The sequence below is a fragment of the Hippocampus bargibanti genome, linkage group LG08 (genome assembly GCF_051943395.1).
Source record: "Hippocampus bargibanti isolate YZ-2025 linkage group LG08, ASM5194339v1, whole genome shotgun sequence".
Taxonomy (NCBI): domain Eukaryota; kingdom Metazoa; phylum Chordata; class Actinopteri; order Syngnathiformes; family Syngnathidae; genus Hippocampus; species Hippocampus bargibanti.
The window spans coordinates 12230091-12255238 of record NC_142741.1 but is presented as its reverse complement, the minus strand read 5'-3'; the positions used below and the strand labels follow the sequence as shown (position 1 = coordinate 12255238).

General features: G+C 44.9%; 2 protein-coding genes across 2 annotated transcripts in view; one reads left to right on the top strand and one right to left on the bottom strand.

The window, feature by feature from the left end:
* efnb2a (ephrin B2a) overlaps positions 1-17201 on the top strand; it is a 59860-nt gene extending 42659 nt beyond the window's left edge. Inside the window, exons 3-5 of the mRNA XM_089002702.1 lie at positions 10261-10353; positions 13494-13604; positions 15699-17201. Coding sequence (XP_088858828.1) covers positions 10261-10353; positions 13494-13604; positions 15699-16105 — 611 coding nt within the window. The 3' untranslated portion in view covers positions 16106-17201. The remainder of the gene's footprint in view (positions 1-10260; positions 10354-13493; positions 13605-15698) is intronic.
* The window catches only part of LOC148894551 (uncharacterized), a 133005-nt gene that overhangs the window by 58281 nt on the left and 49576 nt on the right, over positions 1-25148 (bottom strand). The gene's annotated exons all lie outside the window — the stretch shown is intronic.

The window sequence follows — 25148 nt, the reverse complement described above, 5'->3', positions numbered from 1 at the left end:
AACTTTCTTAACAAATAAAATATCGAACATGAACACTCTTGCTGCTAGAGACCTGGCAGCGCTTCTTTTCACAAAGCCGAGCCACATTTGGCTTGAGGGAGTAGGCAGTGGACACTCTGAGTAGGGCTTGAAGATGCTCATCAGTAAGTCTGGACCTGTACTTGGACTTATTGAAGTTCAAGCTGGAGAAGAGCTTCTCACATAAGTATGTGCTCACAAAAAGACACATGGTCCGCTTGAACATTTGGGAAAGTTCAGGGAAGCTGAGGGTTAACTCTCTCAAACATTGCCCAAGCTTGTCTGCTTTTCCATTCACATCCCTGAACTTGGCTTTGAGTGCAGAGTGGCACTGTAGGTCACAGAGCTCCATTTGGAATACAGGAGGGGCATCTTGCAAATTAAAAGAGAATGGGTCGGCAAAGATTTGAAATGTGGCGTTGTGCGTCTTGAAGTCTGCAAATCGGTGATTAAATTCCCTCTGGAGCTCCAAAATGGTGGTTTGTTCCATGGTTTGTTCAGCGGTTTGTTCAGCTCCACCCACAAGTTTCATTCATATCAATCATGCGGGCCGCATTAACATTAATCTTTCATGTCAAGGCAGGCCGTAAAATATTCTTTCAGGGGCCGCAGTTGGCCCGCGGGCTGCAAGTTTGAGACCCCTTCTCTAGTTCAATGTTTCATGCTTGTTCCACTCTTTCAATTTCACAAGTGTGAAAAAATGAAGTAAAAGATGTGAAATCAAATTCAAGGGGTGAAGGCAGGAAGTTCGGGAAGATGTTCAATAAATGCTCTTGATCATTTCACTGGTGCCTTAAAAAGGAAATGAATAAGGACACGCAGGTTGACTTGGGTCATTTTGTGGAAACCATTTGTGACGTGATGTGACGTGAGACCAAGAAAAATGTACTGTGCAGGTAGAAAGGTTCAAGTGAGAAAGTATTAAGGTTTTAATGACAGACTGTATGACATCCAGAGGCACCCACCCATCCATCCACCCAATCCACCTGCCCCCCTACCCACCTTGCCCTCTATCCACCAACCGAGATTCATCCATCCATCCATCAAATCCACCCCAAAAAACCCTCCCAATCCAAAACCCAAAAAAAGGCAGATTGCACACTGGACTATAGCCCAATAAGTAACAAGAAACAGTGCCATTCACAGAAGAAAAATAAATTACATCATAGCTAACAGAACTAAAGGCAAAACATTAATTACATTAAAGTTGGACGACCTCTTCGTCCTTCCATCTATTGGATGTGGCCAAAAATAAAACTGAATATACAGTATTTGGTGTTGTACTGCATCGTGTCTGTTGGTAAAGTCACTTGAGACTTCACATGACTTTTTTCATGCTGCTCTTTGGGGATTTTCCCTGATGTCCGCTCCATGTGATGGCTTTTCTTTTCTCAATTGTGTGTGCATACAAATGCATCCATACAATTTCCAACCACTAAACTTCTACCCGTGTTGAAAGTTTTAAATAAATCACATTCTACACTCATCTACAGGGTTCACTCGAGCTCTGCAAAACGCAGACCAGTAGATTTCTCTTTTCACCTTCTTGTCTATCATCTTGTCATTACTGTATGCAAGTCTTGTTACATGCATTTCATTGAAAATGCAATCCATTTGGGATTAATTTGCTTTGAAACAGGTCCAATAAAGAAGAATTAACTCGCCAGTCTTTCAATCAAATCATCATGCTCTTGTCTGAGTCCATTAAACAAACACAAGCCTGGCAGAACAGCTTTTACCCTGTACGTAACAGGAACAATATGTTTCCCTGCCGTGCGTTGTGACTCAAATGAAACAAACTTTCATTGCCTCCTTTTGGTTGCAAAACGGTGCAGTTATATCTGATACTCTTTCTTTTTATTTATTGCCTTACACCTGTCCGCACAAATGCGCTATACCATAAACACAACTGTAAAAACATGCCCCACTCGGTGTTAAGTGACTGACAAGTCAACAGTGTCACTTAATGATGTCCAACAGGATTGTTAAATTCTTGTGTGTTGTGCTAACAGGCTTATGAAGCGTGCACTCTCTCTCTCTCTCTCTCACACACACACACACACACACACACACACACACACACACACACACACACACACACACACACACACACACACACACACACACACACACACACACACACACACACACACACACACACACACACACACACACACACACACACACACACACTCACACGCGCACACACACAAACAAAAATCACACAAGCCCTAAAGCAGTGGTGTCCAAACTACGGCTCGCGGGCCAACTGCGGCCCGCAGTCCATTTTTAATTGGCCCGCAATAAATTTTATAAACAGAATGGAATATGGCCCGGACTTCAAATTTTGCCCGTACTTCTACGTTTTAACACCAGAGGGGAGCTACTGTTGATCAAGGCAACTTTTACCCGTTACTAAACATGGCAGAACCAAAGAAGCAAAAGGTAGAAAGTGCGTGCAGAAAATTTCAGACACGGTGGGATAGTGAATATTTCTTCAAAGGGAAGTGTGTCTGTTTGATTTGCACTGAAACTGGCCGTTATGAAAGAGTATAATGTATGACAAATCTACAGTCTAGATTTTGCTGCAGTAGTCATTTGCCATCACGGTGCACAATGCAAGGTTTGCATTGCTTGCTACAAGCCACTAAGCCCCTTTCATAAGTCTCACGTACACTCTACAGTCACGGTTTACTGTAAATTTACGTTTTGTAGCGTCACATATGTTGTTAGCTTCTTTTGAATTTTTCTTCTGGGCTGAGGTTCTGTGCACCTATTTTGGAAAATGATATGCAAATGCACGACCTTAGAACGCTTGCGAAAGTCCGGAAGAAAGAAGCAGGCTTCTGATTGGCTGCCGTGCCGAGTATGCAAATTTCAACTGCAGGTTGCCTATGTCTGTGTGCTCGGCGACGGTACACGTGTATTGTTTGCGCGTGAAGGCGAGGGCGTCAGTGGAGAGTTTGGAGAGCGCGTGGTCAGGACAAACCATCCATGATTTTGCGGAATTTAACACAAGTAGGTATTATTGCGCTTGAATATTTCGTTGTGTAATAATATGCTTTGAATGTTGAAAGTGATTCCATTTTTCAATAAATTGTTGTTGATTTCTTTAACTTTGCCCCTTTGATGGAAACTTATTAAAAACAGACGCAATCTCGATAAATCACAGTGCATATGTTATTTTAATCTATTTCCATTTCCTCCTCCAAGTATCTGCGAAATACTATGTAAACGCCATATCTTGCATATTCCTTGAGACAAATTTATTAACTGATCAGGGATATTTTTCACATTTGAAAGACCGTTAATAAATTTGGGTTGTAGTGTACTTACTGTGCTATGAGGTTTGTACACACTACATTTAAAGGACAACCGGCACATGTTTTTTTTGTTTCCCACTGACATCAGAAAAACGTTTTATAGAATCTAAAATACCCAAAACAGGCAGGCTGATATTTTTAGTTACATGAAAAACACCAATAAAAATGACTTCAAAATGAATCCGCAAATGGCCAGTTTCAGAAGGTCCCACACCCTTGTTCGTGACGTCACGCCAAGATGTCTTGCCTTGTCGAGAATCAAAACAATGGCTTCATATTCGGAGAAGATGCTTCCTTGTTACTCATCCAGTTATGAATATGATTCAAATAGTTCTGAAGACGAAAGCATAAATGTTTGCAATTGATTAAAGGAGTCCTCCCATATCAATTCGAGCCGTCAATGACAGCAATGTAGCACCCAGAAAAAGCAGAAGATGGCGCCCAAGCTCCTTTGGAAATGAGCTGATTTGTCAGCTGGGAATTTGTGTTCAGCGAATATCAAATGGTTGTCTTGGTGCAACACACAACGATTCACCATCACGTTATTTATGTGTTTTCCTTCTAATTTCGCCATCAACACGGATCAACAGGAAGTTTTCAGACTAAAGAAAGTACCGCAAAATGCATTGGGTCTCGCCTTCTCGGTCAGGGGCGGTCCAAACGTGACGTCACATGGGGATCGTCAACAACTCGAAAACAAGACTTCATTAATATTCAGCGCAAGTCTTAAAACGTGAACTATAGCTGTATGCTGTGGAATCTTTGTAAAATACGCTCAGTCGAAGTCATTTGAAGTGATTTTACAAATTATGGACACAACTTGTCCGGAGGCGTCGGTTGTCCTTTAATGCTTTAGGTTTCGTATTTCCGGCCCAAACACTCCCTCCAAATGCTCCTGGCCCGGACCCACTGTCAATTTTTAGAACACAATGCGGCCCGCGAGTCAAAAAGTTTGCCCACCCCTGCCCTAAAGGTGTCATGATCTGGTTGTCGACCAACGGGGGGCGCTGTCGGCCCCGCCTGCACCTGCGCAGGTGCTGGTCGTCCCGATCAGATTGGCGACCAGCGGGTAGCGACGTCAGCCCTGCCGGCAGCCTCGCAGGTGCTGGTCGTTATAATCAATGACACTTAAAAGGACACCTGGCACGATCATCCGGGGCCGGTTCATTGTTTGTTTGCTGCTTGGTTGCTACATGCATCGTGTACGTGTTTGTTTAACCTTGGCGGGGTTTTACTTTTGGTCTTCTTTTGCTACTTTGTATTTTTTCCGTTCAGATGATTTTGATGTTTTACATTTTGTTCCTGCTGACTTTAATTTAATACAATTTGTCAAACAACCTCCTACTCACTCCTGCCTGCTTTTTGGGATCCGCACCCGCCATCACCACCTTGCAAACCGTGACTGAATGAATCGGCCTACCATCGGATCCCGCAGGTACATCGGACCCGTCTCATTTCCACCCTGTGCCTGGCAATGCTACGTCCACGTTAGCGCAAGCCTCGTCGAGTTTGAATTGCGTCACTCGACGAGCCGCAAGGTCCACGTAAACGTCCGGCCGAGACCTCCTTCCAGGTGGCCGTCCAGGGTGAAACTGGGTGACTGGCATTGCACGCCCACGTCCAGCCACGCTGTCGTCGTGCATGACGAATTGAGTCTCATCCACGACGAGCCGTGCAACGTCCGCGTCAACGTCAGTCCGAGACCCCACTCACCGCTGGATCCCGGAGCGGCTCTGGACTGGTCTCGTTCCCCCGGAGCCGGGCAGTTCACGTCCACGTCGGCGTCCGGCCGAGACCTGGTCCCATACGGCCGTACGGGGTGCCATTCTGCGCCTGGCAGTTCGACGTCCACGCAGAGCCATGCGCCGTCGCGTGAACGTGCGAGAGGGATCTCACTCACGCCCACGACGATCCGTGCCGCGTCTTCGTCCACCCCAGACCGAGTCCCGTTCCCATCAGGCCGCCGCCCGTCGTATGCTGGAGAGGCAGCGGTTGCCCTCTCCACCGACCGTTTCCTGGCGAGTGGACCTTTTGGAAGACTGATGGGACTTCTGGTAGCAGCCCCTTGAAGGGGGGGTACTGTCATGATCTGGTTGGCGACCAACGGGGGGCGCTGTCGGCCCCGCCTGCACCTGCGCAGGTGCTGGTCGTCCCGATCAGATTGGCGACCAGCGGGTAGCGACGTCAGCCCTGCCGGCAGCCTCGCAGGTGCTGCCGGCAAGAGTAGAAGAATCAATGACACTTAAAAGGACACCTGGCACGATCATCCGGGGCCGGTTCATTGTTTGTTTGCTGCTTGGTTGCTGCATGCATCGTGTACGTGTTTGTTTAACCTTGGCGGGGTTTTACTTTTGGTCTTCTTTTGCTACTTTGTATTTTTTCCGTTCAGATGATTTTGATGTTTTACATTTTGTTCCTGCTGACTTTAATTTAATACAATTTGTCAAACAACCTCCTACTCACTCCTGCCTGCTTTTTGGGATCCGCACCCGCCATCACCACCTTGCAAACCGTGACTAAAGGAATGTAAAGGAATTCCTAAAGGGAATTTAGCCTCAAGGGGGCACAAGCCAGTGTCTTATTGTGCCTGTCCTAAGCCCGGATAAATACAGAGGGTTGTGTCAGGAAGGGTATCCGACGTAAAAAAAAAATAGCCAAAACAAATATGCGAATCATACCTCTGAATACCATACCGGATCGGTCGAGGTCCGGGTTAACAACGGCCGCCATTGGTACTGTTGACCTTCAGGGTGCCAGTGGAAAATTGACTACTGTTGGTTGAAGAAGGAGAGGAGGGAGGTGTGCCCGGAGGAAAAGAGAGACAAGAGTATAGAACTAAGGAGTAGGAACTTTGAATGTAGGAACAATGACTGGTTGTTATTGGTTGACATGATGCTGAGAAGGAAGGTAGACATACTGTGTGTCCAGGCGACAAGGTGGAAAGGGAGTAAGGCTAGAAGCTTAGGGTCAGGGTTTACGTTGTTCTATCATGGTGAAGACAGAAACAGAAATAGAGTTGGGGTTATCTTAAAAGAGGAGTTTGTTAGGAATGTCTTCGAAGTAAAAACAGTATCAGATAGAATGATGAGTCTGAAGCTTGAAATTGAAGGTTGTTTAATGTTGTTTGTGGGTATGCCCCACAAGTAGGATGTGAGCTGGCGGAGAGGGAGAAATTTTGGTAGGACTTTGATGAAGTCATACAGAACATCCCGAGAAGTGAGATGCCAGATGCAGGAAGGGTATTGAGATGCCAGATGCAGGAAGGGTATTGTGAGTTCTCTTTATTTGAAGTTGTGGTTCATATCAGTTTTCAGCAGACCACAGGTAACACTGATCTCCAGGTTGTCCTTTGTCCCTCTTCTTCCTCCTCGAAGTGACTGGCTCAGTCTCGTTTTAAAGGTACCACCTGAGCTTCTGGCCAATCAGATCCCAGCGGCAATTGGCCATTCCCAGGTGGTTGCAATCACCTTCTCAGAGTCAATTAGTGGTCACCCAACTCTACTGTTTTGGATGGGGAGAAATGCGCACCTTTCTCCCATCCAAAATCCAGAAAACACAAAATTATTTAACATTTATTTTGGCATCATGACAGAATGGAAATGGCTTTTGGAGGCAGAAGTATACAGGTAGACTACATTTTTTGTCAACGGCGCCATCTAAAGGAATTCAGTGACTGCAAGGTACTGGTTGGTGAGAGTGTAGCCAGACAGCATATGTTGGTGGTGTGTAGGATGAAGCTGGCAGTGAGCAAGATGAAGAAACCAAAGGCTGAAGTGAGGGCAAACTGTTGGAAGTTGAAAAAGGAAGAGTGTTGCATGACATTTAGGAAGGAGGTAAGACAAGCACTGGGTGGGCAAGAGGTCCGTCCAGATGACTGGCAAACTACAGCGAACATAATCAGAGACACAGGTCGGGAAGTACTTGGTGTATCGAGTGGAAGAAAGGTAGATAAGGAGACTTGGTGGCTGAATGGGGAGGTGCAGGAGTGTATACAGAGAAAGAGGTTAGCAAAGAAGAAGTGGGACACTGAGAGGATGGACGAGAGTAGACAGCAGTACAAGGAGATGCAGCGCATGGTTAAAGTAAAGGTGGCAAAGGCCAAACAAGAGGCCGGTGATGACTTGTATGCTCGACTGGACAGCAAGGAAGGTGAGACTGATCTTTACAGGCTGGCGAGACAGAGAGACAAAGATGGTATGGACCTGCAGCAGGTCCGGGTGATTAAGGATAGAGATGGCAATGTATCAACAGGTGCCAGTAGTGTGATGGTAAGATGGAAAGAGTACTTTGAAGAATTGATGAATGAGGAAAATGAGAAGGAACAAAGAGTAGAAGACGTGACTGTTGGATTGGATTGGATTGGCTTTGCCTTTATTAGTCTCACAAGACGGCCCAAGACGTAGCAAGCATTAGCAAGGATGAAGTGAGGAGGGCGCTGAAGAGGATGAAGGGGGAAAGGCACTCGGGCCTGATAATTTACCAATCGAGGTATGGAAGTGTCTTGGAGAGGTGGCGGTGGTGTTCCTGACTCGGTTATTCAACAAGATCTTAGATGGTGAACAGATGCCTGAAGAATGCATACGAAGTGTACTCATGCCCATTTTTAAGTACAAAGGAGATGTGCAAAGTTGTACTAACTACAGAGGAATAAAGTTGATGAGCCATACAATGAAACTCTGGGAAAGAGTAGTTGAAGCTAGACTAAGAGCCGAAATGAACATTTGTGAGCAGCAGTATGGCTTCATGCCAAAAAAAAAGAATACAACAGATGCAGTGTTTGCTTTAAGAATGCTGATAGAGAAGTACAGAGAAGGTCAGAAGGAATTGCATTGTGTCTTTGTAGATCTGGAGAAAGCGTATGACAGGGTGCGCAGAGAATAGCTGTGGCATTGCATGAGGAAGTCTGGAGTGACGGAAAAGTATGTCAGAGCGGTGCAAGACATGTCTCATGACTGTAAGACAGTTGTGAGGTGTGCTGTTGGTATGACTGAGGAATTCAATGTGGAGGTGGAAAGGAGAGGAATGAAGATCAGTCGCAGCAAGACGGAATATATGTGTGAATGAGAGGGATCCAAGTGCAAGAGTGATGCTACAGGGAGAAGAGATAAAGAAGGGGGAGGATTTTAAGTACTTGGGGTCAACTGTCCAGAGCAATGGAGAGCGTGCAAAAGAGGTGAAGGAGCGTGTCCAGGCAGGCTGAAATGGCTGCAGAAAAATGTCAGGTGTGATGTGTGATAGAAGGGTTTCAGCTAGGATGAAAGGAAAAGTGTATAAAACAGTGGTGAGACCAGCCATGATGTTTGGACTAGAGACAGTGCCACTGAAGAAAAGACAGGAAGCAGAGCTGGAGGTAGCAGAGCTGAAGATGTTGAGGTTTTCTTTGGGAGTGACCAGGTTGGATAGGATCAGGAATGACCACATTAGAGGGGCAACTCATATTAGAGGCTTTGGAGAGAAAGTCAGAGAGGCCAGACTGAGATGGTTTGGACATGTCCAGAGGAGAGAGAACGACTATATCGGGAGAAGGATGCTGAATCTTGAACTGCCAGCCAGGAGACCGAGAGGAAGACCGAAGAGGAGGTTTATGGATGTGGTCAAAGAGGACATGAAGGTAGCTGGTGTGAGAGAAGAGGATGCACAAAACCGGGATAGATGGAGGACATTGATTCGCTGTGGCAACCCCTGAGGGGAAAAGCCGAAAGGAAAAGAAGAAGAAGAAGATAAGCCCTAAAGGAGCTGTGTGCTTTTGGACCACTACTAGAAAGCCATAGGTCACTGAGTGAGAGAGGCCTTGGGAAAAAGGAGGGAGAATGGAAGGAGGGAGGGAGCCCTTGTTAACACCCTCTTTGTGTCTGCATCGATCACAGCATTGCGATCCAGATCAAAATAGTAGCAGAGATAAGAAAAACAAAGAAAACCAAGGCAAATGGGGAGAGACACTGTGCTTAATTTTTCAAATCAGCATCTTTCTACAAGCTCTGTTGTGCTCACAAAACAATCTTGAGTGAAAAAAATATCAGTAATGGGAGTGAAACGTGGTGGTAATAGGGAGGTGCGATGAGCAAAAAGGCAGTCGTAAAGGTGGGGTGTAGTTGTTTAGAGGAGGGGATAAAGAATGGGTTCTTGGGACAAGAAGCAGGCAGAGCAAGGGTGCGGGGGTTGTTCAAGTATGGTGGAAGCAGATGTAGTGAATGCGGGCCAGTGCACTCTGGCAAGAAGCCAAGCTGCTAAGCCCTGGCAGCTCGTTAGCCTTGATGTTACTGACCTGATAGACCACAAGCTCTACCCCTCCCGTGCTCTTCTTCCCCCCATTCTTCACTTAAACCACCAACCAACTGCAGTTATTCTTACCAGCCATTCGAGACTACAAACCAGATAATAGCAACCAGACTGAGTGGTGGATACTTTGGCTCTTGAAACCATACTTATGAGGGCTCGGCAAATTTAACACCAATACACATTATGCACATTAAATATCAACACATTTGTTGATAGGTTCTTGAAAAAATGGAGAGGGTCATATTTTTCTCTCTGTTTTATATTCATTTAATTTCTGTTCCGCTTAATCCCCACAAGGGCTGTGGAAGGTGCTGGAGCATATCCCAGCCGTCATCAACCGGTAGGCAGGGGACACTGTGAATGGGTTCCAGCCAATCGCGGGGTATAGTGAATCAAATTATGTGATTTTGATTAATTTTTAAGAATCAACTATCAAGAGTGGGATTTGCTCAATGCTCATCATCATTCATTCGGGGCCTACCGACGCAGTTCATGGATTAATTTTGTGTCTTTTCACCTCTTTGCTTGCTTTTCTGAATGAGCCGTCCCCCCAAAGATAAACCGGTATTCTTTTTAGCAATGCAGGCTAAAACTGCAGTGATTATGCTAACCTTTTTTTCACTCTCCCTCTGTCCTGTAGCTACTTCAAACGGAACGATGGAGGGAATCGACAACCAGCACGGAGGAGTATGTCAGACCAAGTCCATGAAGATGATCATGAAAGTAGGACAAAGTGAGTATTAATAAATTCTCGTTAGAGGAACGAACAAAAAGACTGTCACAAGTCAGCGTTTGTTCAGTGAAATAGAAAAACAAAAAACCTATAACAATCGACAAATGTAATGCCACACGCGACAGTGGTCCTAAAGCATCATTGACTTCGCGGGAGGGATGGAATCAGGAGTAAGACTCATTCAAACAATTGTGCGAGCTTGCACGTCGTGAAAACATCAGCAGTTTTGAACCCCCGCAATTATAATGTTTTTTATATATATACACAAACTGTTATCACAAGCACCAGACACACACTGGCATCATCATAAAACCGGATCCTATTAATTAATTCTTTTTTTCCTGAATCAGGTGCTTTTTTGCAATTCCCAGAGGCTGTCACATTTGCTTGTGGCACAGTGTTGAAAATAGCGCACCGTTTATGCTTTAATATAAACTGTCACCCGATGTTTTACGTATATCGGAAAATGCAATCGCTCTTCTTTCAATATCCATAAAATTATATTAAACTCTTGGGATTATGGTTTGTAATCCATTTGAAGTTTAAACTATGTCATACAATAGATATTTTTTTGGGCTACGGAGGATTTGGGTTACGGCGTTTTGCAATTCACAGCTTTCCCTGTCCCGTGCGAATAGCCGAGTACTGTACTTTATTTATGACACAAATGTCACAGTTTGAAACAAGTAACCGCTTACGGCTCATGTGAAGAAGATATACAGTTATAGTGCATGTGCAGGAAAGCAGTCAAGCCTTGATAATGATGGTCTGTGACACAGAAGGCTAGAATTCCCAGTAAAGGCCATGCTACAAGGATCAGAGACTTACTGAAGGAAAGCCGAACTAAACACAAACATCCTGACAACAAATCAATGCACACAAGGACAGGTCAAGCTTTAGTGGAGAGAGCTGATTGGCAATCATAAGGATCACACCTGACAAGACAGTGTAGTCTTCGTTTTACCTCTTGGTGCTTTCCATTCTCTTTGTGACTGATTTATGATAGTCCCTGCATGTACAGCATTTTGTATGCAGCATTGGCTGTTTGAAAGTGCTATATGCAGTTGAGTTGACGTCTGTGTAAGCTCTCAGTCATACAGGAGTGGTCCATTGATGAAAAGGTTTCTTCAGCCGTCATCTGTACTTCTTTGAAGGTGTCGGACGTTTCGCTTCTCATCCATGAGGCTTCGTCAGCGAACAAAAGTTTGCTGGTAGTTTTGGCCCAAAAGATAAACAAATGAAAAACAAAGTAATGTAGTTTATTCAATACCCTGTAAAATGAAAATTGTAAAGAGCAATACATTGGGGAGACTAAACAGATTCTCAAAAACTCTTTATCAACATCGCAGGTATAATACTAGTGGGCAATCAATCTGCAGTACATATGCACCTAAAATCTAGTAACCACTCATTTGACGATAATTAGGTTAAAATATTAGCGAAAGAAAATAGATGGTTGGAAAGGGGAATAAAAGAAGCTATTTTTATAAAACAGCAGAACCCTTCACTAAATCGCCATGGCGGGGTAAGGTTTAATTTGGATCATTCTTAAAACAGACTTCTAAAACCACATAGGCTTAGTTATGCTGATGAGGTCATACCAGAGCAAATGGGGCAATCAGGCCAGTCATAGACCCCATAATCAGGCAGGACAATAGAAGTAATCAGTCAGGACAATAGAAGTATTCAGTGTAGCCTCAGGGTTAGTCCTCTGCTCCCCCCAAACTGAGATCAGGCACCTATCATAGCAGAGGTATGGCACTGCCACCTCTGGACTGTAGGGATATTGGATTGGATTTGCCTTTATTAGTGTCGCAATGGAGAAATTTAAATTTCACAGCAGCAAAGTTATGAAAGGAATGAAAGTAGAAGAACAAAATACAGGAGGTGACCAAAACTACCAGCAAATTTTAGTTCGCTTACACAGCCTCTTAGATGAGAAGAGAAACGTCAGAGACCTTCAAAGAAGTACAGATGACGGCTGAAGAAACCTTTTCATCTGCAGTTGAGTTGGGTTGAGTTGAATGAAGTTGAGACAATGACATGATGGGTGGTAGACAAACGGGTCGAAAGACAACAGAATCGGACCCTAAAATAATCATCAGTTCATACCTAAGATACAACAATCACACCTCCACACGACACAAATCCTGAAAACCGCAGTGGTGGTTTTTAACCCTAATCATCGTGATATACTATTAATATTTTTGTTGTTGTAGTCATTTTGGCTTAAGTAGACCTGTGAGTACCATATTTTCCGCACTAAGAGGCACATTGAAGTATAAGGTGCACATTCAATGAATTGTCCATTTTAATAATAATAATAATAATAATAATAATAATAATAATAATAATAATAATAATAATAATAATAATAATAATAATAATAATAATACATTTTATTTTAAGCGCCTTTCAAAGCTTTCAAGGACACTTTACAGTCACAGACAAGCATATATACAATAATACATAAAATACCATTATAAATAGAATGTAATAAATAAAATACAATTATAAATAGAAAGAAGAGATGGAGCTACACAGAAAATGGAATTTTAAATAGGTGGGTTTTGAGATGGGATTTGAAGGTGGGAAGAGAATCCATGTTACGAATGTTGGGAAGAAGTGAGTTCCAGAGTTTGGGGGTAGAGCAGCTGAAAGCTCTGTCCCCCATCGTGCTGAGACACGCAGTGGGGGGGGGCACACAGAGGTGCAGGGAGAAAGAGGATCTGAGGGAACAAGAGGGAATAGAAATTTGAAGAAGGTTTTAGAAGATTTTAAAATAGTCTGCATATATAGGGTGTGCCGCATTGCAGGGTGCACAAAATAAAAGTTACAATAGTGGTGGAGGGTGTGATATGCATCCAGTAGAGTTACACAAAAGGGAATAGAATTCACTACATTACCATGCAATCCAACTCGATACGACATTATTTATATAGCACTTTCACAACCGCTCCAACAAAGTACTTTTCAGATCACTGAAAATACTATGTCCAAGAAATCTAAATATTAATGAATATATGAGTCACATCAAATTATAAAATGCACTGTCGGCTTTTGAGGAAATTGTATGCTTTTTGGTGACTAGAAAACTGAACTTGAAAACTCAAAACGACACCTTAATTGTGATTTCTCAGATACTACTGATCCTATTTCACCCAAAGACAAACCCACCAGGGTTCCCTACTCTCCTAAGCACCCAGACAGCAAGGACACCCACAAAAATAATGAAGTGCTGGAAAAGCCAGGTGAGTTCATCTTCCGCCATTTTAAAATCAGCACCCATGATAACAGAGAGGGTAATTTATTGAAACAACAGGTGTCTACCGGAAACAAATTCCTTGTGTGTTCTACATACTTGGCAATAAAGATGATTCTGATTCTGATTCTGATTCTGAAAGAATGCACCCCAATTAATCCCTTTGTAATTGACTGTTGGCCATTAACATTCTAGGCATCTCTGGCCTCTTCACTCTCAAGGACTTTAAAGTCATCATGATGCTGGTCCAGTCCCATGTACTGCAATCCATCATTGAAGTGACATTTTCAGTAAAAAAGAACCAATCGTCAGTATGAAGGGTTGTTAATTACTGTATGCACTGTTATTGGCTGGCAACCGGTTCAGTGTGTCCCCGGCTGACTGCCCGAAGATAGACGGGATAGGCGCCAGCACCACCCGCGACCTTAGTGAGGATGACGCGGTTCGGAAGATGAATGAATACATGAATGAATGAACTCCAAAAGTAATGCTTTGCTCCAACTGTATTTTGCCATTTATTAATATCTTGTGCTATTGTAAAAAAAGGCACCCTTCAGGTCAGCTGCGACCAGGAGCATTTGGGCATTAGAGCAGAATGTATGAGGCAGTATAATCTCCTTGTATGACAGCAGAAGGGTTCTTGCTTTGGGCTGCCTGCCAACTTGTATCAGCTCTTACCTCAATACTACTGCAGATAGATCACTCGAGAGATCAGCAGAAAGCTTGGAGACCAGGCAGGACCTGTGTACACCCAGCCTTTAGTCCTGGGCGCAACCATTTTTCATCATTTAGAGGTTCGGAAAGACAGGAAATGTATCTTTTTATTTTAATTAAAAAAAAATATATATATATATATTAAATGGGTTGCCATCCGGCCTACGAAGAGTGCTGCCTGAAAACGAGGACAAAAAAGCCACTTTAATGCTCGGTGTATAATTTGAAACTAACCCAGAGGTTTTATATATATATATATATATATATATATATATATATATATATATATATATATATATATATATATATATATATATATATATATATATATAACCTCTGGGTTGTTAGTTTCAAGTATATATATATATATATATATATATATATATATATATATATATATATATATATATATATATATATATATATATATACCCTCTGGGTTGTTAGTTTCAAATTATACACCGAGCATTAAAGTGGCTTTTTTGTCCTCGTTTTCAGGCAGCACTCTTCGTAGGCCGGATGGCAACCCATTTAATTTGACCTTCATAGAAAAGCCTTCAATATAAGTATCCTCACTCTCGGTCTGTCTCGTACAAGAGTCACCGTGCTGACATGTCTCCCTGGATACATTACAAAAATGAATACATAGATAAATAAAATGAAACGAAACATAAGAGGTCTCTTGTCCCTGTTTTCTTTTCGTGAAAGCATAAACCACATCTGACGTGCTTTTGGGAATTTCAAACACATCCAAGACATGATTGAGGAACAATATTCCAAATGTAAATTGGTTTTGGTGCACAAAACCAATGCAATTGAAACATCATCTGAGTTTGAACAGTTTTTGTGAGTTTTTACCTTACAATGAAGGGGATTTTAAGTCCAAAATTTTCTTTATGGTAATGTTGCATGCTCTATGCGCCTCAATTTGTCCGAGCACGGCATTCTGATTCATCAGAATCAGAATCATCTTTATTGCCAAGTATGTAGAACACACAAGGAATTTGTTTCCGGTAGAACACGGTGCACTAGTATCGTCGTCAAAAAAACTGCTAAGTGGCACTATACAGTTCCATTTTAGCTACTGTTGCATTTGTAGAATATGAGTTAAGCAGCAAACCTTTGAGCCATCTTAGGCAGAGGCCATTTTAACACTTTCTCTCAACTGAAATGATCTCACAGTTTCTGAGTGCTCAGGACATGACCAATTCGGGTGTGTCTGTTTTCTGAAGTTGAGCCTTGAATTTTTGCAACACTTTCAAGCCAGTCCTAAAAGACTGAACCTCTAAAATGGAGGAACATAGGTTCCATGAAAAACAAGCCTTTTCTGTCCTTTCCACCCTCACGCCTGTCTTCCTTTTTCCATCAGGCGCAGCATCCAGAGAAAGTGATGCAAACAACACAGGCGGGAAGTCGTCCAATATCATCGGCTCTGGGGTGGCCATCTTTGTCAGCATCGCCTCAGGCAGTGTCATCTTTATCATCATCATAATCATGCTGGTGCTGCTACTGCTCAAGTACCGGCGGCGTCACCGCAAGCACTCGCCACAGCATGCGGCCACATTGTCTCTGAGCACTCTAGCCACGCCGAAGCGAAGCGGCAGTGGCGGAAACAATAATGGCTCAGAGCCCAGCGACATCATCATCCCGCTCAGGACTGCTGACAGCGTGTTTTGCCCCCACTACGAAAAAGTCAGTGGTGATTACGGCCACCCAGTGTACATCGTCCAAGAGATGCCACCGCAGAGCCCCGCCAACATCTATTACAAAGTCTGAATAAGAAAGTTTAGAAACATGAGACATTCTGGATCACTCGCAGGGTAGACAGTGGCAGGTTCAGGCTTTCAGCGAGCACAGCCCCAATACCTGCAAACAACCTCCCTGACCCTTTTCTGTCATTCTGCCAATCCCTCTCCTCTCATACTTTGTCAGTCGTATTTTTGTTGTCAACATTAGATTATACCTACTTCCTCTGGTATGTTCACAACAAGTTTGACTGCGATTGGCAGTCTTGAGAAAGTTGCTGCTGCTGTTACTCGGTTTGGCTTTGGGGAAGATGAGGAATAACTTTCAGTATCTTTTTCCAATCTTTTATCCCTTTTCTGGTTTGTGCACAAGTGGCGCTGGCGTGTTCGGGAGCTTGATATGTGAGGTCGGAGAGGTTCGAGAGATCGCAAGTGTTATTTTTCTTTTGTTTTGATGGTAAGGACGAACGGCAATGTGGAAATGGAAATTCCTTTTCCCATGATAGTGATTGCCGTTTGGAAAAAAATAGAAAATGAGCTGGGAACAGGCAAAGATTTGAGGTTGAACGAAAAGTAATAGAGGAGATGGAGGCTGACCATGAACTGGCCAAGTTGCTGCCTTGATTTGATTTTCACTGGTTTGAATGACTATTTGGATTCCCCAGGCAAACAAAGAAAAGGGGGATAGATATTTATACCCATGCTCTCTGGGACTTTCTTGACTGGCACGCAGATATCGCCCAAGCACTCTGCCAGCCACATTTTCACCCACCTAACTACACACATGCTTCAAAATCAACAGGTTTTTTTTGTTGTTGTTGATGTTTTTTTTTTTTAATTCTTATTCCATCTGCCATCTTCCTTTCATGTTACTTGAAGGTGTATCCAGCATGTATCCTGTGTCAAAATATGTTGGGATTGATCACGTGTGGCTTTCAGATCCTGTGTAGCTGTGTGCACACCGGTGGTTAATTCATCATCCACAAATGCATTATTTTGTATGTGTCATTCAAACACAAGTAAAGTAGCGAGTGTGTTCAAGATGGTTGGGAAATTTGTGGAACAGGTCAGTTCAAAATACATGCCCAAGAGTGGAGGGCTTTTGAAATAAAGAGCAGCACTTTTAACCCTGTTTTGGTACCTGCGCTCTTCATAGCACTAAACAGATAGACCGCAACAAGAGGAGATTGGAGAAAAGCTGTATCCTGGCATTTGTGAACAGTAACAACTTCACCTCAACTCCCCGCAACCCAAGCTTTAAACGGGAAATTGTTTAGGGCAATAAGAACTGCAATTTGCCTTAATGTAATTTTTTTTCTCATCGGGTGAAGTATAGTCAACATATAACAGAGGAACAGCCCCTGGTACTGTAAGTTTTACCCTGAACATCTGAGGACCAGGGTATTTTGAGCCCAAAGAAATATGATCATTGCTCACATTTGATGAAAGCAGGTACACACTCACCTATTGCCGCTGTTCTTTTCCATCCCCATCATCATTTCTACGTTTTCCCACTTTAAAAACAATATTTTACAAAGTATACCTTATAAAAATTCAAATGGAAAACACATATAAATATGATATTTTATTTATGATAGACAGCCACAGTCAGGTGTTGGAATGGAAAGAGGTGATAATATATTGTGGTATACGTGCACATTATGCAATTTCGATATTTTATTATTTGATATGCGTCGAGTCCTGCAATTTCCTGAGAACTTCAGGCGAAGCAGGGCCAGGTGAGGGAATTCGGACTCTTGGCTCTCATAGAGTAGAGTAGCTGCGTCTCTCGTTACTCACTTAGTGTAGCATATACTGTATCTCAACAACACCTGCCCCTTCACGCACATCCTTTATGTCGTCTTTTCATGCATATGCGTGTGACTTTTCGAGTTTCAGTTTTCACTGATTTCGCAAATCTTCAGCTCATCATGATATCCGTTTTATAAGTGTACAAACCCCCACCCCATCTTCCTCATCACATAAAAATGTAACCGAAAAGCCAAGCCTAGTATGAGGTTTGTGCCTCCAAGAGGCTACAGAATCATCAAATATGCAATTATTTATTTTTTTAATCGATTCTGATATATACGTAAAAAAACACCTATTGGAAGTGTTCTTAACCACTGAAAGATGTTCCAAATGACATTACTGTTCAACAACAAATTGTGTCAAACAAACCTGCTGTTACTTTCATTCCCTGCATATTATTTCCAACTATTTTTGTTTTACCGCTGTGCAAAGGCTTTCACCATGAAAAATCAGCAATTAAAAGTGTATGACATCCGAACAGGTATTTAAAAGAGATGTGGGAAACAAAACACACATATAACATACACACTGTTTGAGTTGGTGTTGAACTGCAGCAGAATATGACAATCTTATTTAGTTTCCTTGAATCTGGCATCCTTTTCTTCACTGTCACTTGAATAACACTCTCCTTACATTGAGCGGATTTTATATGAACATGAATGAGTGGCTGTGAGAGTCCGTGAGAGTCTACAAAAGTCGGAGAGGAAAAGCACGTCACGTTCTTGTAAAATGCCTTGCTCGTGTGCTCAGCCCCCTCAGTCAGAAATTTTGCACCACTCTTCTATAGATAACAAACTGTAAATACATTCATGTTTGTACTGTATATTGATCCTGGGTTGTTACAATAGCCTTATTCAGCTTTTTATGAAATAATAAAACAATAGTTCAGAAAAAAATAATTAGACTTTGGTAAAACAGAGCATACTACTTTTTGCTAAATAGCCTATGTAAATATTGATGAAAACACAAGAAAACATTTTTATAAACTGTTAAAGTAAAAGGTTTTGTATAAAATTTGAATTTTTTGCTATGTATTTTAGCTAGTGCTCAATGAAAAGTGTCCGCCCCACTCCCTTCCCTTTTGCACTGTTTCCATAGTAATTTGGTTTGGGAAAAAATGAGCAAACATTTGCCAAACCGACTGCTGCATATTTGTGCCATAGTATGGATCATAAATATTTATTGACTTAGTTTTTTTGCCTTTTTTTCTTCAATTTGTCAGTAACACAGTATTATATTTGAATTGCTTCTTCATTCTTTGAGACTTGTTTTTTTTTTGTCCTGTCATCGTTACTGAGTGGCTGTACCCATTTTCTCCTTTCTTGTCAAGAAATGAGCTAAGCAAGTTGTGAAAAATGGTTTTCATTTTAAAATCGGAAGAAAAAAAATCAAAGTGAGGATATACGACACATTCCACCAGTCTGTTACACAATGCAAACTTTTTCAATTAAAAAAATAATGTTTTTTTCCTATGGAAATGCTCTCGCTTTGTGATGTTATGGATCTAATTTCATTCATTTTCCATCAATGTATGATAAGCCACCTTTGGCCAATGGGAAGCACATCACCATGTCATTTTATGTGGCCCGCAGGAGCAAATCATCTCTGTCAACTTTCATTATCCTTGCTTAAATCTGTACCGAAATGTCAAATTGTCATGGGAGATAAATAGCTGAGATTTTGCATCGGCCCTCCAAAGGAAGCTGAAACTTGGCTCGCGACAAAACATGAGATTGACATCCCTGGTGTACAGGTTCAGGGTTCAATTCCAGGTTCCACCCTTCCTGTGTGAAGTTGGAATGAGGCCCCCTCCAATTAGCTGGCAACCAGATGATGGTGTAAATTGTCCAAAGACGGCTGGTTTGGGCTTCAGCAAGTTATCAAATATCAAAATAATAATTTATATAGGCCACACCCTTACTTTTTGGTTTTGTCAATAACAAAACAGGGCAAAACGAATATTTTTGTGGAACATAATCCAGTTAGATATGCTTAGTGATAAATTTTTCCTCATTTATTCTACCTCTTGTCAAAATACCTTCACACAAGCACACACACACACACACACACACACACACACACACACACACACACACACACACACACACACGCACGCACACACACACACACACACACACACACACACACACACACACACACACACACACACACACACACACACACACACACACACACACACGCACACACGCGCACGCACACACACACACACCAACAATTGTATTCCATCGCTGGCAACAAAAGAGTGCTATGTTGTTAGTTTTTTATGTTTGTTGACTGAGTTGTGATGGCAAGTTGTTGGGCTATACAGGAAAGCCTGTTCTTAAATAAGTTCACAACATCAGAAATGATGAGAGAAACTACACTATGGAGTGGGGTAGAACATACCAACATGTACACATTTTCTAGGAGGGAAACGTGAAAGACGGGGTGGATCCTCATGGTGGGTGGCAGCCGGAGCCTCACCGAGACCGGGCTGAGGATGGCCTCGATGGGGAAGGGACCCGTAAAGCGTGGGCCCAGCTTGGCTGAAGACCCTGCCAGCCGAAGGTCCCTCGTGGACAGCCACACCTCCTGCCCGACCTGGTAGTTGGGTGCCTGTCTCCGATGACGGTCCGCCAACCGCTGGTTCCGGGATGCGGTGCGTGTCAGGGCGTCCCTGGTCTCCTTCCAGACTCGGTGGGCCCGTCTGAGGTGATGTTCAATAGACGGGACCTCCACCTGGCCCTCCTGTGTGGGGAACAAGGGCGGCTGATAGCCACAGGCGGACATGAATGGGGACCGACCTGTGGCTGCGGAGACCAGGGAGTTGTGGGCGTACTCCACCCAGGGTAGGTGCAGGGCCCACGACGCCGGGTTGTGGAGGCACACGCACCGGAGGGCCGCCTCCAGGTCCTGGTTCTTCCTCTCCGTCTGTCCGTTGGTCTGGGGATGGTATCCGGATGACAGGCTCGCCGACGCCCCTAGGGACCGACAGAAACGCTTCCATACCTTGGACACGAACTGCGGTCCCCGGTCCGACACGATGTCCGTCGGAATCCCGTGGAGACGGACGACGTGGTTAACCAGGAGTTGAGCCGTCTCGATGGCGGACGGCAACCTGGTTAACGGGACGAAGTGGGCCGACTTGGAGAATCGGTCCACAACGGTGAGGACGACCGTCTTGCCACGGGAGGGGGGGAGGCCTGTCACGAAGTCGACGGAGATGTGAGACCAGGGTCTGGACGGCACCGGTAGCGGTTGGAGGAGTCCTGCCGGGGGCTGGTGGGAAGCTTTCCCACAAGCGCAGGTCGGGCAGGCTTTCACGAAGCTGGTGATGTCCCTTCGGAACCCCGGCCACCAGAACCGTTGGGCGATGAGTTGGATCGTCCTGTTGACCCCCGGGTGACAGGCAATCTTGGAGGTGTGCCCCCAGACGAGCACCTCCGTGCGAAGAGGGGCGGGGACGAACAGGCGATCCTTAGGACAGCCCCTGGGGATGGTGGTCGTCCCCAGGGCTTGCTGAACTTTTCTCTCAACCTCCCACCTCAGGGCACCCAGGATGCGTTGGGCCGGCAGGATGTTGGTGGTGGTCTCCTCCCTTTCTGCCGGCTCATGGATGCGGGATAGGGCATCGGGCTTGGTGTTCTGTGACCCTGGGCAGTAGGTGAGAGAAAAGTTAAACCGGGTGAGGAAGAGTGACCATCGGGCCTGTCGCGAGTTAAGTCTCTTGGCAGACCGGATGGCCGCCAGGTTCTTGTGATCCGTGTAGACGGTGAAGGGGTGTTTAGCTCCCTCAAGCCAGTGTCTCCATTCCTGCAGGGCCAGGACGACCGCCAGCAGTTCCCGATTGCCGACGTCATAATTGGCCTCGGCGGGGCTGAGCCGGCGGGAGAAGAAGGCGCATGGGCGTAGCTTCTGGTCGGTGGGAGAGCGCTGGGAAAGGACGGCCCCTACTCCGGACTCGGATGCGTCAACCTCGACCGTGAACGGAAGCTCGGGGTCGGGATGACGCAGGACAGGGGGGTTGGTGAAGGCACGACGGAGGCGGTTGAATGCCCCCTCAGCATCGGGAGTCCACCTGAAAGGGAGCTTGGTGGACGTGAGGTTAGTGAGGGGAAGTGCCTTCTGACTATACCCGCGAATGAAGCGGCGGTAGAAGTTGGCAAACCCCAAAAACCGCTGAAGCTGCTTGCGCGTCTTAGGGGTCGGCCATTCCACCACCGCTTTGGTTTTGGCGGGGTCGGCCCTGAGCTGCCCCTGCTCCACGACAAACCCCAGGAACGACAGAGAGCGGACATGGAAGTCGCACTTCTCTGCCTTCACGTAGAGCCGGTTTTGCAGGAGCCGCGCCAGGACCCGTCGGACGTGTTGCCGATGTTCTTCTGCAGAGCGGGAAAAAATAAGAATGTCATCGAGGTAAACAAAAACGAAAACATTGAGGAAGTCCCTGAGCACATCATTTATCAGATTTTGGAAAACGGCGGGCGCGTTCGTGAGCCCGAACGGCATCACCAGGTATTCGAAGTGCCCTAAAGGTGTCTTGAATGCTGTTTTCCATTCATCCCCCTCACGGATACGGACCAAATGGTAGGCGCTGCGAAGGTCTAATTTAGAAAACATGGTGGCGGACTGAAGGGGCGCGAAGGCCGAATCCATGAGGGGGAGAGGGTATCTGTTACGGATGGTGATGTCGTTCAGGCCCCGGTAGTCAACGCATGGGCGCAGGGATCCGTCCTTCTTCTCGATAAAGAAAAACCCTGCGCCCAGCGGGGAACGCGACGGGCGAATGAGTCCCGCCGCTAGAGAGGAGTCTATGTAAGTGCTCAGGGCTTCCCGTTCCGGTTGTGAAATGTGGTAAAGTCTGGAGTCCGGTAATGGAGCCCCTGGCTGCAAGTCAATGGCACAGTCATACGGTCGGTGGGGTGGCAGGGATTGGGCTCTGTCCTTGCTGAACACCTCCCGCAGGTCATGGTAACATTGTGGCACACCCTTGAGGCAGATGGCCTCGGGCGGGCCAACGCGGGAGGGATCTTGCCCTGCCGTAGCCGACCGTAGGCAGTTGGCGTAGCAGTAGGGGCTCCAGCCCTGAATGGTGGGACCCTCCCAGGAGATGGATGGGTCGTGGGTATTGAGCCAGGGAAGACCCAATACCAATGGCGCATTCCGGGAGGGCATGACTAAAAATTGGCGGTGCTCCACATGGTTCCCCGCTACCCGAAGTTTGAGCGGGGCCGTGATGTGCGTGACTCGCGCTAATAGTCCTCCGTCCAGGTCCACGAACTCCTTGGGGGGCAGGAGGTCGATAAGTTGGCAGCCCAATGAGTCTGCCAACTCGGGATCGATAATGCACCCGTCGGCCCCCGAGTCCACTAATGCCCGCACTGCTTGGGAGCTGGAAGGCCCAGTCAATTCACTTTCCAGCTCCAATCGCGTTACGGGGGTAGGGGGTTTTGCCTCCCGCGGTCGCCTATGTCGTTTCTTCGACAGGGACTTACATGTGCCGGAGGTCTTTGGTTGGGGGCCTTGGGTGCGGCGAGCCCCGGGTTCGATGCGGTCGTTCCCCCCACCAATCAGCATGGGTTCGGGGGAAATCTCCCGACGTCGCACGCGCTCGCTGCCGGCGTTGGTTCTCAACGACCGGGTTCGTGGCTCGTCGGGCCGCCGACCGCTCAGCTCCCTCCGTCGCTCCTGAAGGCGGTGATCAAGGCCGATGACTATGTCGACCAAGTCGTCGAAGGTGGTGCCAGCGTCGCGTGTAGCCAGTTCGTCCTTGAGATCGGAGTTAAGCCCGCGACGAAACACCCCCCTCAACGCTCGGTCGTCGTAGCCGCTGCCAGCGGCCTGAATCCGGAAGGCGACGGAGTACTCTGCAGCCGAGCGGGACCCCTGGACGCAGTCGAGGAGTCTTCCTTCTACCTCATTTTGTATGTGTCATTCAAACACAAGTAAAGTAGCGAGTGTGTTCAAGATGGTTGGGAAATTTGTGGAACAGGTCAGTTCAAAATACATGCCCAAGAGTGGAGGGCTTTTGAAATAAAGAGCAGCACTTTTAACCCTGTTTTGGTACCTGCGCTCTTCATAGCACTAAACAGATAGACCGCAACAAGAGGAGATTGGAGAAAAGCTGTATCCTGGCATTTGTGAACAGTAACAACTTCACCTCAACTCCCCGCAACCCAAGCTTTAAACGGGAAATTGTTTAGGGCAATAAGAACTGCAATTTGCCTTAATGTAATTTTTTTTCTCATCGGGTGAAGTATAGTCAACATATAACAGAGGAACAGCCCCTGGTACTGTAAGTTTTACCCTGAACATCTGAGGACCAGGGTATTTTGAGCCCAAAGAAATATGATCATTGCTCACATTTGATGAAAGCAGGTACACACTCACCTATTGCCGCTGTTCTTTTCCATCCCCATCATCATTTCTACGTTTTCCCACTTTAAAAACAATATTTTACAAAGTATACCTTATAAAAATTCAAATGGAAAACACATATAAATATGATATTTTATTTATGATAGACAGCCACAGTCAGGTGTTGGAATGGAAAGAGGTGATAATATATTGTGGTATACGTGCACATTATGCAATTTCGATATTTTATTATTTGATATGCGTCGAGTCCTGCAATTTCCTGAGAACTTCAGGCGAAGCAGGGCCAGGTGAGGGAATTCGGACTCTTGGCTCTCATAGAGTAGAGTAGCTGCGTCTCTCGTTACTCACTTAGTGTAGCATATACTGTATCTCAACAACACCTGCCCCTTCACGCACATCCTTTATGTCGTCTTTTCATGCATATGCGTGTGACTTTTCGAGTTTCTGTTTTCACTGATTTCGCAAATCTTCAGCTCATCATGATATCCGTTTTATAAGTGTACAAACCCCCACCCCATCTTCCTCATCACATAAAAATGTAACCGAAAAGCCAAGCCTAGTATGAGGTTTGTGCCTCCAAGAGGCTACAGAATCATCAAATATGCAATTATTTATTTTTTTAATCGATTCTGATATATACGTAAAAAAACACCTATTGGAAGTGTTCTTAACCACTGAAAGATGTTCCAAATGACATTACTGTTCAACAACAAATTGTGTCAAACAAACCTGCTGTTACTTTCATTCCCTGCATATTATTTCCAACTATTTTTGTTTTACCGCTGTGCAAAGGCTTTCACCATGAAAAATCAGCAATTAAAAGTGTATGACATCCGAACAGGTATTTAAAAGAGATGTGGGAAACAAAACACACATATAACATA